We start from the raw sequence: 15,363 nt of genomic DNA, 5'->3' as shown, positions 1-15,363 counted from the left end.
GTTTTTATCCTTATGCGCAGGTGCAAGTTCACAGATACTATTACGTTGTCATCAAGGTTTGGCACGACCTCCATCATTATGTTGATTTTGATTTGAAAGATGTTCAGGTGCACCACACAGCTCACAGTGAAAGCACTTATTTCTGAAAGTTTGCTGCATGTTGAGAAACTGTGCTTATATATGCGCCACAGAAGTGTTGCGAAATAAAGGTGCACGAACATTTTATCACATGAGAATGAGGTGTTAATTTTACAAACCAGGCCTACAGCACGAGTATTTTCTAAAATACACAAGTCAGAGTAAGGGTGTAATTGTTAGTAATAACTACCCACATACAAAGTCGCGGGTTGATGTTATTATAGTCACGAAAATAGAACCTATTAAGTAGGTGTTTATCATGTTAAATCGGAACGAAAAATTAACCATTAACTAAAAATATTTCTAAACCTTGGAATGCTACAAAATTATTTCGAAAAGATTAAATACTGTGAATTGCTAATTCAAATTTATAATTTTTGACTAGTCACGTCGGCATGTTTTGGTTGACTGCCCACACAAGCACGTGCGTTTTGCCCGTCATGCTTTAGTAGACTTGTTCGAAAACAAGTGTTTCGTTTTCTGTTGGTGGTCGCGGAGGTTGAGTTGTTGGCAAAAAGAGTATTTCGGTTTAACTACCGTGTTCCACAAGTAAAAACAAACAATTTAGTTTGTACAGCTTTAGTTCCAACTAAATATTTTTATGATAAAAAAGTGCAAATAGTTAAAACAAGTAAAAGTGCAAACCGATCGACGATCGATCGTGATGGAATTTATGTTTTTTTACATTGATATCCAAGTACGGTTTTGCAGGCTTGCTAATGAAGTATGACATAAAAAAAAATATACTTGTAACTACAACCTTGGATTTTTCAAATAGTTTAGTTCTGTTTAAAAAAATAAAACAAATTAAATATTAGTACAGGTTTGAATCGTTTGTGTAGAGCTGATATGACCATTTACCAATTTCATGTTGTGGAACAACCAACACTAAGCTATGGATGGTATGTATGCCTTATGACAAACTTAGTCATCTGATAAATATGTTCTGTTCTGTATTGTGTTTAATGTAGCCTCTTCAAAAAACTTTGTGTTAATTTTTTTAAATAGTTTTTTGAAGTATATTGAAAACTACCAGTTGAAGTGGTTGGCAGCTAATCCACTTAATGCTTTGTTACGCAGAAACCAACAACTCAAGTTTTATTGAAACGGCTATGAAGCACCATTCAACAACACAAGCAGCAATCAAGGTAGTTGCTTTGTCCAAGTCTCTTGAACCGTACAGTTTGGAATGTTGTAGATTTGGTCCCACTTGAGTGTGCAGTCATTGTAGCAGAACTTAATTTAAACATTCATTTCCGCCAAAACCAGTAAATAATTACTCATGCCACTAAACATTTTACCGCAGTTTTGTTTTAAAGTTTTTTTTATTTTTCTATTAATTACATTTTTTTTTATTTAGTAGTTATTTTGTATGACTTGTGATATACAATGCTGCTTTAGTTTAAAGTTTTATTTGCTTAAAAAATATTGACAATTTCATGTATACACTAAATAAAAAACAACATGTTTCCCTTCAAGTGTGACTGTTATATGTGTTGAGGATTGAGGTCATAAATTATTTGTGACATATCCACTCTTGAGATAAAGTCCCAAACAAATGGATGGATCTGAGCACAACCAGACCTCCCCATTCATTTGTCCACGCTTCTGTGGGTACTCTCTAAACATTGGCTTTTCCTGGCTCTCCTGTGCAAACAAAGATAAATAATCCTCTATTCATAGGCTCATACCACTCTTGGTGGAATAAAAACACTTCTGGTTTGATTGACACATTTTTTTTCTGAAGATGTCTCACTCAGTTGCACTTTTTGAAAACCACTACAGTTGTCGTTTGAAACGGTTATCAGTGTTTTTTTTTATCTTGATGCTCAATAATAATTTTCTGAAAGTTTTGCAGCAGGTATTAAACAAGTTGCTTATGTTTGAAAGTGTATTATGTTTCAGTTGTTGTAGTCTGTACTGAAGATGTAAAAATTAAATATATACTTTTTCATTTATAGTCATTACAACATCAACTAGAATGTTTTGAGCAAATCAGAAATAGCACAAAGGAAATATTTTTGTTGGTAAGTGTCTTGTGTGTTTTTTTTACTTAGGTAAATGTGTAACTCTCAATCAAGTCCATGTTAATCAACCTAATCCACCAATTTCAATGTTAACAATTTATTTTGTTGGTTGGTGAAATTGCCATCGTGTATGAGAGCAGGTTGTAATTGTCTCTACATCTTTTGTCTGTTAACTATTGTATGTTTCTTTTGTCAACCAGCTTGGTGTATAGTTACAGTTGTAGATTCTTTCAATAACTTCGTGGCTTTCTCTCATAAACAATGATTGTTGTAGAGTCATACTTGTTGTTGGTTAAAATGGTAACCTGGTTACAGTGGTTTACCAACGCTATCTTTAATTTAAACAATGTTTACACATAAATAAGTTAAATCTACCTTGTTTTATGCCTAATAGGCTTTAGAAGGTATATAAAACTTGAAGGATTTTATGCAGGTAATTAAACCTTGACCTCATGTAATTATTACACAAATTTTTAGACTGAGAAGAATGAAAAAGCTGTAGAAAATTCTACAAACAGCCTACATTTGTCTGCTAAGGAGAACTTGTTTAAAACCCCCGACACTAAGTTCAAAAGCTCCCAACTGCTAACAAGTACATTGAGCAAGAAATATCACGGTATAAATGTATTTTGCATTTAACTCACTAGTAATTTAACTTGATGGCGAACATGTCAATTCTGTGGATTTTTTTTTATTTTAGTTGCAAATCCTGTCATCAAAAACTTCCATGAAGTCTATCCATACCTGATGCATAAGTATTTTAACTGAATAATGGTACAAGTTGTGATTGCAGATGAGGCTGTGATTCGGAACCTACTACCAACGTTTGAGGATGTTGACAGAACAGCATATGATCATTTAGTTCAGACTGCAGTTTCTCCGATCAAACCACCCAACCAGAGTATTCTGACCTCAACAACAAGAGATAGCTTTGCTGTAAATTATGTTGTTTTATTCACCAAATATTTCTTTTTTTGCAATTTGTATTGTATATTTCAATGACAATGTCCAAAATAAAACAAATTAAATTAATAAATAGTGTATTTGAACAGATATGGTTATAAATTCAATAGTGAAACCTCAACATATGTCTATGGGTGGCTTGCTCCACAACCTTTATGGTTTAATTATTGATGATGCCTTTACATTTCCAAATCTACTTTATTTGCATTGTGCAAAAAATAGTGTTGAAATGTTTTGTATATGTATGATAACGACATGTTTTTTGGCAGTCTACAACCTTACCTCCTACCCCATTATCAGATTTGATGAGGGATTGCACTGTACCGTTGATTGGTAAGTGGCATTTAACTGTTTGTTTTTTTAATGACTTGGTGAATGACTTTAGCCAAAATAAATAGTGAAGAAAAATCATGGAAACTGAGAATGAGTGGAAGACAATCCTGAATTAAAATGTCGAACTGATGCTGATCGTCTGTCACTCTTTTTTTCAGTGTCCGGGATATTGATATGTAAAAGATATATCTGTCATCAACTCCAAGTTGCACAGATTGATTTCTGCATTCTTTAGATACTATTTCACTTATAATGTAGAAATATTAATCTAAGTTGTCACTGAACCATGCATAAGTACATTTTTTGCAAATGTAGCAAACAAGCCTGAAAACTCTCAAAGTCCATCATCAAAGAATTTTAGTGTTGTGGCCCCTTCAAGTGGATGCATGAACTTGTCCGAGGTGCTTGCCCGATTGGCCTACAGCAGTGCTCTCAATGGCACAGCAAGTGGTCAAGAAAGTTTTAGCAGCAACAGCGATGAACTGATAGGATTGTTGGAAAAAATTGCAAAAACTGGAGAACAGCTGAAGATTGAATTGCAGGTCAGGTTAAACTTGTCATCTTTTTATCTCTTTAATCTGTTGTTTTAAAATCCTCTTCCTAAATTTATTCAGGAGGCAAGACTGCGAGAGTCTATACTTTTAAAGGAGATTCAACAGCTCAAGAGTCAACAAAATGGTTTCCATGGTAATACTAACCACAGGTCACCCACTGAAAATTCCTCACCCCACCAAGAAGTTTTAAAAGCAAAGTGTGAAAAGCTCGAGGATGCTTTGCTTTCACTACAAGATGAAAACATAAAACTTAACAGGTTAAAATTACAGCAGTTTATGTACAATGTTTGTTCATGCGAATAGAAATTTGATTGCAAACTAAACAGGCAACTTAAGGGAAAATTACCCATCAATGAAAATGAGGGAGATGCTCATTTAGAAGATGCTTTAAGAAAGTCTAAAGAGGAAAACATGATTTTAAACCAACAACTAGAAAGGATTCACAATCAACTGCTGATATTGGAAGACAAGGAAGAGGTATAACACTGATCCTAACATCACAGATCTACCTTTTGTCAAATTCCTTATGTTTGATTTCCAGTTATTAATTTGTTCACTTTTAAAATCTTTGTTTAAATATTTGTTCCATTTACCATTTAAACCTTCCAGACACCCAGAAGTTTGCCTGAAAATGATATTTCACTACAACGAAATAAAATGTAAGTTATGACAGAAATGTTTGTAAATACATTAAACAGTAGCTTTCATTTTATTTCATGTATATTTATTATACATATATATATTTACAATCATTTTATGCCACAGAAAACTTGAGGAAGAAATGAAAAAACGGAATGAAGCAGAAACAGAGATCAGAAGTCTTACAACTCGTCTTAACGATCTCAACAGTTTGTTGGTTGAAAAAGACGAAAAAATGTTTGCCATGGAAGGTACTCATTTTACTTTTTTTAACAACTCACATACAAAAAAATTTTGAGCTACCACCTTCGAACCCAATGTAAAAATGTTTGTATCTTACTTACTGTGTATTATAAAAGTGTCATTGGACCGTGACGTTTATTGTTTATCACTCAGAAAAACTACAAAGTACGAGTGACGCTAATCGTATTTCCATCTCTCGTTGTGAAGATTTGGAGAAGAAAGATGTTTACAAGCGGAAAGAAGTTCTTCAACTTTGTGACAAATTTGAAAAAATGAAAAAAGCCTACAAAGAGTAAGATATACAATACAAATGTATTCGCACCTCGCACTCCTAATTACAGAAATTTACTGCATGTAAAATCGAATAAGACTCGAATTCGTTTACGGCTGCAGTTTCACCTCAAACAACAGTAAGTCGAAAAACTAAAATCGCAAAGTTCAGCCATTACTGTGGATTGTAACTTTGCGGCAATTTTTTTTGCGACTATTTTTAGAGGTAATGTCAAAGGTCGCAGAAATCAGTTGTCGCAAGCAAAAGTTAAGTACAAATCTTTCATCAGGCCATTGTGGTATCCGACGATAATTATGGAGGTGTGGTAACCACCAGTCCGACACCCATTTTTTTGTTGGATAAAAAAATCGATACCCCGAAAAAAAAAAAATTCATCCAATCTGCCTTTTTCATTCACCTCTGAAACAATTCCATAATTACAAAGGGAAGTGAACCATTCGTTCTGTTAATAAACACCTTGCATTGTAATTGTATGCTGTTCGTTATTTACCACCTTGTAAACTGTTTTCTGCAGGATGGAAAATGAATTGAAAGAATTCAAAAAGAAAGAGCGCGATGACGTGACGAGGAAGTGGGCGTTCGAGAATTCATTACAAAATGTTGCGAAAGAAAACAAACCACTTCGATCAAGAATGCAGATTGGTGAATAATTCAGATAATATTATCTATGTGAACGCAATCGTAGCATTTTCCCCCAAAAAATGACGTCAGATGTTGAACCAACATTTCAAATGCAGAAAGTTGAAACACTTAATAATATACGTTTCACTTTACTCACAGAGCTACAAAAAATGACAATGGACAAACTACTGATTGAAAAAGATTACAACTTGCTAAAGAAAAGATACGCAGAACTGCTAGAACGCGTGGGAAAAACTTCCGACGATGTCGAGAAGCTTCCGTATAAATCAACCAATCACAACAACACAAGTCGCAACGCCACTTCTCTTCGCGACCTTGTGCCAAACCACAAAACCCAAACACCCGATATGCGGACTAGATCCGCTACAGGTGATTATTATGGTCCTCTGACGTCCACTATTCGTCACCACAGACATCACACAGTGGATAGGTTGCTGTCATGCGAACAGAGTTGTGGAACTGTCGATGGAAGTTCGTCGGGCTCTTCAAATGTACAACAACAATTGCCTAGAAGCACTTTACCAGGCCGAACAGCACGTTTAAGTCTTGAAAGCCAACCAACTAAAAGATCCCTGGAAAGGCGTTCTTTGAGTGCAACGCCATCTCGTGACGGTCGTTCAGCACGTTTTGCGTCGCTAGATAGAGCCCGAGATCTTTGTAACCGACTTTCAAGCAGCCTTTCTCCTCTTGATGTGCGTCACTTGGCAAAAACTGCTTACACAGAAGAGTATATGAAAAATATGGACGGTGTCGACCGCCTTCTTTCCGTCTCCGACAGATCTGCAAACAAAACAAGTGAATCTGCTGAAAACTCATTGCTTCCACCTAGCGGCAAACCGAAAGTCCGTCGTCGAACGAAGACCGAACCGGGCCTTTCACGCTGTCGCATCGTTTCCGACAAGTCGTCACCTGGTGTCGCGTATGGGGAATCCCCTTATTCGGAAGAATATTTGCGCAACATGGACGGGGTGCGTTTGGTTGTAAACTTGAGCACGAACAGTGGAGCAGCTAGGACTTCCTCTTCTCCTGGAAAAAGCATCCTTAAGAAGAGCGGATCGCTCGGAGCTGTTTCGTTGAGTGGGATCAGCGACATCAGGCCGGTAGAGTCCAAAGAGACATCTCCCACAAAATCATCAACTACCCCTTATCCACTCTCCTCTCCTGGAAAGACGAAGGAAGTGGTAGAAAAGAGCAAGAATCGTTCTTCCTTTGCATCAGAACGCAGTCTCCACCTTTCTGATCTTCCGTCGGAGCAGGAGGGGGTGTATGAAAAATTCCGCAACTTCGACAGCCACATTTCCACCTTGCCGATGGGGCCTGTTGCACAACCTGCTTTAAAATCAATTGCAACTTCAGGGCGGTCGACGACAACGAACCAACCGAATGTTGTAGCACCACGCGTTGGAGCTGGAGTTCGTTCAGAAATTTTTCGTAATTTACCGCAGGAAACTTATACGAAGGTTAGTTATGGTATTAACGTTCTGCTTATTCGCTTTAAGATTTGGTTCGAAATTGTTAAGATTGACTTATTTTTTATATTCGTTAAAGACAACGTTCTATTCCCTTCGTACACCCTTCAGGCTAATGTGGCTTCAAACTGAATAATTTGCGTAGTGTTTTACTGCTAAGATAATACAGATGTGCCAACACAGAAAAGATTCGATTTCGGCCAAATTCGAATATATTATGACGCCATTAACTTTCGTAGTTGTAAAACCGTATGTATTTTTGCTGTAGCGAATAATTCTACGTTGTGTCATCTTTCGTGCGCCAAATGTGCATTTCAATTTTCTTAAACCCTAACGAAAATACTATTCATCGTTAGTTGACAACCAAATAAAATTTAGTGATAAATAGAAAATTACAACTTCTTACAACCCACATTTATACTTCAGCTGATTCCAATGACGTCACAGAATCCAGGTCGCAGAGAAGAAGACGCAGAGTCCACGGAGCACTCATCCATTTCAACAGTTCGAGATCACGCTGGACGCGTTGAATTCTTGCGACTTTTGCAGACCAACACCGGCGTCCGAATGCCAGCTCTTATGCGTGACGTCACCGTCAATAGCGACGTCATAGTCGATGACGAGGAAATGGACAGAGAGGTTCGTCTTGGCCTTAGCGACAATCAGCAAGCTTACGCGGAGAAGTTGGTGCGGAAATATACGAAGCGAGCAAAGAGGCCTTGACGCGAACGCGAAACCCTGTGACGTCATACAGTTTATCAAGTAAATGACATTTGTGTCAATAGAAAGTTATTCTTATAATAAAGTTTCAAGCCATCTATATTGGCATTTTAAACTTATTATATGTGTGTGGTATAGGCAAAATGTAGGGATGGATATATATTTGGCTTCCTTTAGACAGTTTGTCTGTTCTAAAAGGGTTAATAATTATTTTATGTTACAGTGACTGTATTTGGGTTATGTCCCAACAATGCTGTAAGTTTGGGGTATTATCTCGTTTGAGTCCTCTTAACTTTAATATATGTGTAAAAGATACTGTGGTAATTTGATGAGTTGTAGTTTTTAATTCATATAAACTCGTTATTTTTTAGCAACATTATTCTTGCCTAATTCCTACTGTACTCAGCGACGGATTTCATACTTTGCGTAAGATATATGTTCATTAATATACGGAGTAATGCCACTGTTTAATGCTTACTATTCGCTAACAGAGTCTATCTCAAATGCAAAGATAGTGATTTACAATTGTAGTTTGTCTGATTGTACAAAGTGTTATCCTTATAAAACACCCACATATTCCATGAATGACTCGGAAAATATTCGTAATTGTAAACACGCACACACCCACATGTCCTACCTACTGTATTGCAAAAATATCAACATGATGTGAATGTTAAATTGCTTGCCTTCGTTTTTTGTAAGCCTCAATATTTAAAAAAATACTTCAACTAACTCTAGTTCTCGTTCCAAATAACGCACTGTGATCTTTTTTTACCAAATGTGAAACTGTTTTATTCTGTGTTTTGCCTACAAGTTTCAGTCTTTACCTTTGAACATTCACGTTCCTTTCCCAGTTCATAGAAATTTAAATGACATATGTTTAGATTTGATAAAAGAAATGCCAGCAAACTTTGAACATGTACTTATTCCTGCTGAAGAAAGTTTGGATAAATTACATAGAAGAAAAAGGCAGCAGACACTTGTTGTGTAGGTTATAAATAGCAACATGGTCGGTTGCATGAAATCTTTTAGGAAAATGCATGTTTTGAAACAACAAAATAGTGCAAGGCATTCCAACTTTCACCCACTACCCACTTATTTTGACAAGTTTCTTTGTGCAAATAGCAAACAACACAAGCCATATATTGATATTCTTGCTGTCAGGCATTGGAATTTCAAAGAACTGTTCTTCTAGCGCAAGGTTATTTTTATTTTTTATTACAACCGATGTTTCGTCTACCATCCGTTGAGACTTATTTAGGGTTATGTGGCAACACGAAAAACGCAAGAAACACAAGTAAAAGTGTCTGAGTAAACAACATTGACACTGCTTGTAGCGTCACGTGACAAGTTGTACAACGGGGCGCAACAATAACAACAAGTTGTTGTAAACCGCTGGAAAGTACATACAATGATCCTTTTCATAAACGCAATAGTTGTTCTTATGGATGTGGAGCATTATGATAGGACTCGGACCTCGTCATAGTCCACTCGGCCACCGAGAAACATGCTTCGCTATTGCCGTCCATTAGCTGTTCTTCGCTCCACAGCAACGAATCGAAACGTCGGTTGTAATAGAAATCTCGCAACTTTATGTCACAGGAACAGTTAAAACACAAAACCAACAGCTCTTAAATAGATTTCTATGGTAACCATGGCAACCCTGTAAACACAGAATCAGCCAAAAACGGTTTTTGAATTGTGAAAGTTGGACTTTATTCCGACAAACTTTCTCATGGGTGCAGTTTGTTTGTACAACCTTGCACCGCCCGGGTGCGTCCGTGCCCGTATTTGCCTTCACGTCATTTGATTGTTGTGGTTTTTAAGACGCATTTACATTTGTCACGAACCTTTCGCAAATATTAGGGAACACATTCCACAAAGGAAGCACATTTTAACACTTCTGTTTAACGCGCTGTTACCATGGTGCTGCTGTAGTGTTGCCAAAATTTATCAGTGCCTGTTTTTCAAGATTTACAAACTTTCTTACTACTCCTGGTAAATTGTGAAAGCAGTAGTTTTCTATTATAACCTCAATAAACGTGAAAGATATTAAATATTTTTCCTCAGTCGCAACTAATTTTACTTGCAAAAATTTGTGTCTTTTGAAAGGATCAAACTTTTTGTTTTGAAAAAAAAGTATTTCTACCCCAATGTAAATGCGATAAATTGGCCCACGACGACGAAATAGCTTCTGTAAGAAATAATTATAAATTAATAAAAACTGTCTTTCGGTTTCCATATATTACATTACAGTTTAAATTTCACGTTTTAAAAACTTGGTTTCAAGCATACAACGGGCCTTTTTTTACTTTGATGTCAGTGGCATTTGAATGTAAAAACAATAAATTACGACTCCATGACCATCAACAACAGACCAACAAATCCACCACGTACTTTAGTTTGATTAAAATGTTCTTTTTGTGACCACCAAACAACACATGCTTTCAGCTTTCAAAACAGTTTTATACCTAAATTTATTCATCTCATTCTGTGTGTATGATTTAAGTACGTATCAGTAGGTTCAACCGAGATAGTTAAAATAACTTGAGGCACTTTATTTTTAAACCAAGCACAGGAGTTTGACAAACGAACATCATTTGTTGTAATTACGCGCGATATTTTTCCAATTTTGCGTTGGGTAACCAAATTTTAAAATCGTATACATAACCATAACCACGAATTAAAGGACAGACAAAACAACACTATCTGACTCCGGTTGATTAGAACTGAATAAACAAATACTAAACCTGTCTCTGTCGACGCAGTATACAATGAGCGGTGAGAGCGAATTCATCCGCGCTAGCAAATAAAATCGGTTTTTCAATCGGTGAAAGCTTTCATTTCCAGACGCTTCTATCGAGTTAAGCATGAAGTTTGTTTCTTGTCAATTGTTGCTGCTGCCACTGTTGTTAGGATGCCAGGCACTCGCATCAACAGTTACGGGGTTGGTATCGTTTTTTATTGTGATTGTTAAAAAATACAACTATTAGCCTAAAAAGCAAGTACTTGTTGATTTATTTGCAAAAAATGAGTTTAAAAAAGCGTATTATTTTAATTTTTATGAAAAAAAGACGCATCATTTTGTAAAAGCGGATAGATACGATGTTACGAATATACAGGATAGTGAAGAGCCGTGCTGTTGATCTCACCCTTCAACCTGGTGCAAGCGGTGAAGATGTGGTTGATGCATGTATTCTCAAAATAAACAACTTGCAAGTCTTCTTGAATGACTTTGGTATCACGAAGAGAATCGCACTTGTAGAAACCAATTTTGGCTTAAACATCGCAGACCCAACTGGTGGAATCTGGCAGGTGTTGTAAACTTAAGTGTGAGGTTTCTCCTGTTGATGTTACACAGCATTATTTGTATTCATTGTACATAGATTTCACCAGATATTCAGGCACTTTTGCAGCAATACCAGTTTCCTAGCTTGTTGTTGCTTGCCATAGATGTCGCGTTTGGTGCGGACATGGTCAATTTTGCCAGCTCTGACTTCAGGTAAACATCGCTCAAACAACCATCTTTATTTAAAAGTAAAACTGATCATTCATGCAGTGTTCCCCTGCGCTCGGCAGTTGCCGCTCGGCTGTATATTTACATACAAACCTTTGGAAACAACCAGGACGTCCCTGGAAGCATTAGCAATCAAGCTATTTGGTGGAGCACTAGTTATAATACAAATGGAGACGCTAACGTCTTTGAAACTCGAGTAACAGAATTCGAATCTTCATCAGGTTTGCAAAACAATTTTGTTTTGTTTGAAAAATTTAACAGTCGTTCATGTACAGTATTAAAAATAGCACTGACCAGGTTTAATCTTGTTGACTATGATCGGGTTTCATATTCATCTGTTAGTGAATTCATAATATCCTACAACGAAAATCACCATGAAGAGGCCTCCACATTAAATGCACACATATTAAAAAATATTATTTATGTACATAGTTATGATACCTAAATATTTCGAGCTAGTTGAGACAAAAGACATTTGTTTTCAGGTTGTACAATCGACAAGATGGACATATGGTTTCTGTTGGATGGTTCGGGTAGTGTATCTCAAAGCGACTACACCACATCATTACAGTTTGTAGATGAAATTTCGCGGCACTTTAATATCGCCCCAAACGGTGTTCGAGCAGGATTTTCAACTTATTCATCTTCGCACACTTTTATAAGCAAGCTCAACGATCACACAACCAACGTCGAATTTTCAAATGTTGTTACTAACACAACAAAACCTAATGGTATTCTTTGTTTTTATTAACACCAAAATATAGTTTTTATTGAATCTTTTACACAGGAAGTACAGAAACTGGAGCAGCAATCGAAGATGTTGTTGACAACGGATTAAGTATTACCGCAGGAGCAAGACCATTGTCCTCTGGAGTAGCGCGGGTTTTAATTGTGATGACTGATGGACAGAGTGGAGACGATGTTTTAACTCCGGCTGATTATGTTAGCATCTAAATTTTGTTGACAAGTTTGGCTTATTTTAAACATTTGTATAACTGTCAAAAAGTGGAAAATCTGAGCAATTCATATCATAATATACACCTTTAAAAGATTTAGTTGACTACGAATACAAGGGCTCCATAGCACATTGAGAAACTATTGACAGAAATTTCCGAATCAAACCAATATTAATATAGCTTAAAAATACATTTGTTTTCAGGCTCGCAACAATATGATTACAGTGTTTGGTGTTGGGATCGGTTCTGGAGTTGACGAAGATGAAATAAAAGAGATTGCAAATGATCCCGACAGTGCATTCGCTTTTAGTCTGAATGATTTTACTCAGCTTCGCGACGTTCTGATGCAATCAGTCGAAGAACAGACATGTCAAATATCTGTCGAAATCCAGGTCAGTGTAAATACACGACAAATTGGGCATGTAAATGCTGCTCATAGAACAATGTAAAATTGAATGCGAAGACATATTGTAGATATTTTTATGATTAGGCAACTTTTGCTGCATGACACCATGTAAGTCGAAACCAAATTTCCTATTCAGAGTTTGGTCATGTCCTAACTTGTTAAAGTCAATAAAATTGATGGCGTTTTTATCCATGCTTTTGCGATGTAAGTCGAGTCACAAACGGGCCATTACTTTCAGCGAACTCTTTTACTGCTATGTTTGTTGGGAAAGGTATGCTACCGCATTTGAAGTTTATGCGTGCTTAAAGTTTTGCGTCACTGGTGTTAACATTTTATTTCAAAGTGTTTTCAATCTACCTTTGTCTAATTTGGGAGCCCGCCTTTGATGTTTGTGCGCACATAAAAATCTTTTGTGCATGCAGACTGACAAGAAACGGATAAAGCTTTTATGTTTTGTGGGTAAAAATTCTTGTGAAACACACCGCAACGTGAACTTTCTTTCTTTTCAAACAAACCTTTTCTCTGTGTTATAGGACAACACAACTGTTTCAACAACGGTGGTACCTGGAGACACACATTACTCCACTGCCCAATTCCCAATTAACGGATCAATTGAACTGACCTTTGAAGTAACGAGCTTCAGCGCCGTTGGAGTTGTTTACTTTTCTGCAGACTTTGTCAATCCAAGCCCTGCTCTGCATCACATATCCATAGAAATCACATTCGTAAGAATAATTTAACATGTGTTTAGCGTTTAAAACAATAAATATGGCAACAGTGTCATCTGGTGTTCACAGGGAATTACTGTGATTGTAATTAACGACGACGATCTGCTTGGAGTCAGTCTGGTGCAATCTTCCAACATTCGCAACAAAAGGTCAATTTCCGACGAACCGAAACCATTATTTTTTGGGGTCAAATCTACAGGTTCGGCACCACTTGATATTAACTACAAGTCAGTGGGAAGTAACATGAAGAGAAATGGAGTTGCCCCAAAGATGAAGATATGTGTTAGTTTATGGATCATCTCTGTCTTAGCTAGCTATATTTCGTTTTAGTGTGACTACAATATGATTGATTACGCTGTTTTAATTAAGTTGTTCACATTGCAATTCCCAAATTTTTGAATAATTGCCCATACATAGAATATGTAATGTCACTTCAATGTTAAATTTTAAAATTGTGATTTTCTGAAAATGACGTGTAAATAATTGAAAACGCTAACTTTATTTTAAAGGACATAAGCAGTTAAAACGTTTACAATCTACATCAGCAGTTATAACCTTCGTATTGACATGTGTTAATAAACTTTTCTACAAAAGTCATTCTACAAACAAAACATTCAATTTTGTAAGCGAAAATTACCTGAATTAATAACAAGTCGTAAATGAATGGTTTAATATTTGTTTTTAAAATAACTATTTTAACACAGAATGAATTTGTCCCAAACCTCGTCAATAGTCGAGAGTAGGCATAGAATTTGTAACAGGATAAAAAGAAACCAATGTTTCCTTGTAGATTGAGAAATATGGCTAGTGGGACTATTACCAACTGGGCCTTTTTACCAAAATATATTTCCACATTCGTCTAGATTCTAGAAAAACAGATATTTACTCACCCACAAATTATAATCTGTTCTAAATCCGAGCCAATCCTGTCTTAAATATAATCAACCCTCACCAAAACTAATTGACAAACTCACGGGCAGAATGAAATGCGCGCACTAAAGTTTGGGTCCAGCGAGCTTTATACTACTGCAGGAGTTGGATAAAACTATTGACATAAATAAGTAAAACCAATTCTTAACCATTTTTAAGCTTTTCTTTTATTGAAATAGAATTTGATTTCCGCTACTTAAATTTGTTGAGCTATACAAGATTGTTAGTGCAATGCACTACAAGTGACTTTAATTTTGCCCAGAGCATGATTGAGAGGAAAATCCAGCACTGTGATGTCACTGGGAAACGCTAGAAATATGAATGTGAAGCGATTGAAGTTCATGCGAGTGAACAAATGTTCAGGTTATTTTAGTCGCAATGCGTAGAAAAGTACAAACACTACAAACAATTAAAAGTATCTTTTACGTAACGTTAGAAAACTTGTCAAAGTTATCTGGCAAAGGAGTGGTGACAGAGTTGTGAGGTCGATTTCGATGGATATTAATCGCAGTAACCGAAATGCAACTAAACAAGATTAAAGCAGCACCCACAAGACTGAAAACAGCTGGTTGAAAACCACGAATCAAATAATCCAAAAGAAATGCGAATATAACTTGGGTGGATGTAACAATAGTGACCGGACCTGCAGATTCGCATTTTAGTGCCAGTGTTTTAAATGTGGCGCTTAACAATGCTCCACAAGACGAAAAACACATTATTAATACGTCACTTAGGCAAGGAAGGTTGAATCTCCGTGTGATTGCCAGGTACCCAGCTGTAAACGCGATTCCAGATATAGCGTAGTA

The 15,363-nt window shown here is 36.4% G+C and overlaps 2 protein-coding genes across 3 annotated transcripts; both read left to right on the top strand.

Moving 5' to 3' along the window:
* The first annotated feature begins 915 nt into the window (after positions 1-915).
* LOC145894373 (uncharacterized) lies at positions 916-8,919 on the top strand. Of its 2 annotated transcripts, XM_082982936.1 has the most exons (15): positions 916-1,040; positions 1,219-1,286; positions 2,100-2,165; positions 2,643-2,781; positions 2,959-3,101; positions 3,398-3,461; positions 3,777-4,003; positions 4,076-4,272; positions 4,342-4,492; positions 4,625-4,674; positions 4,781-4,905; positions 5,051-5,189; positions 5,704-5,831; positions 5,970-7,291; positions 7,727-8,919. In XM_082982936.1, the coding sequence occupies exons 1-15, from the start codon at positions 1,034-1,036 to the stop codon at positions 8,021-8,023; spliced, it is 3,123 nt and encodes a 1,040-aa protein (XP_082839062.1). In that variant the 5' UTR covers positions 916-1,033; the 3' UTR covers positions 8,024-8,919. The 2 variants fall into 2 exon arrangements, with proteins under 2 accessions (XP_082839062.1, XP_082839063.1); XM_082982937.1 differs by lacking the exons at positions 916-1,040; positions 1,219-1,286 and adding an exon at positions 1,919-1,999.
* Positions 8,920-11,125: 2,206 nt separating this feature from the next.
* LOC145895600 (uncharacterized) lies at positions 11,126-14,370 on the top strand. The gene is made up of 9 exons (XM_082984403.1): positions 11,126-11,335; positions 11,407-11,522; positions 11,580-11,758; positions 12,023-12,268; positions 12,325-12,479; positions 12,697-12,885; positions 13,433-13,624; positions 13,697-13,909; positions 14,332-14,370. Exons 1-9 carry the CDS (start codon positions 11,126-11,128, stop codon positions 14,368-14,370), a joined length of 1,539 nt encoding a protein of 512 aa, XP_082840529.1.
* The last annotated feature ends 993 nt before the right edge of the window (positions 14,371-15,363 follow it).

The sequence above is a fragment of the Ascidia mentula genome, chromosome 3 (genome assembly GCF_947561715.1).
Source record: "Ascidia mentula chromosome 3, kaAscMent1.1, whole genome shotgun sequence".
NCBI classification, from domain to species: Eukaryota; Metazoa; Chordata; class Ascidiacea; order Phlebobranchia; family Ascidiidae; genus Ascidia; species Ascidia mentula.
Note: the sequence above shows the minus strand (reverse complement) of the source record. Positions and strands in the feature narration are given on the sequence as shown.

Coding starts and splice junctions, on each gene's coding strand:
- LOC145894373 (XM_082982936.1), top strand. Junction 2,166..2,642: donor CAAAGGAAATATTTTTGTTG/GTAAGTGTCTTG, acceptor ACAAATTTTTAG/ACTGAGAAGAATGAAAAAGC. Junction 5,190..5,703: donor ATGAAAAAAGCCTACAAAGA/GTAAGATATACA, acceptor TGTTTTCTGCAG/GATGGAAAATGAATTGAAAG.
- LOC145895600 (XM_082984403.1), top strand. CDS start 11,126: ATGTTACGAATATACAGGATAGTGAAGAGCCGTGCTGTTGATCTCACC. Junction 12,269..12,324: donor TAACACAACAAAACCTAATG/GTATTCTTTGTT, acceptor TCTTTTACACAG/GAAGTACAGAAACTGGAGCA. Junction 13,625..13,696: donor TATCCATAGAAATCACATTC/GTAAGAATAATT, acceptor TGGTGTTCACAG/GGAATTACTGTGATTGTAAT.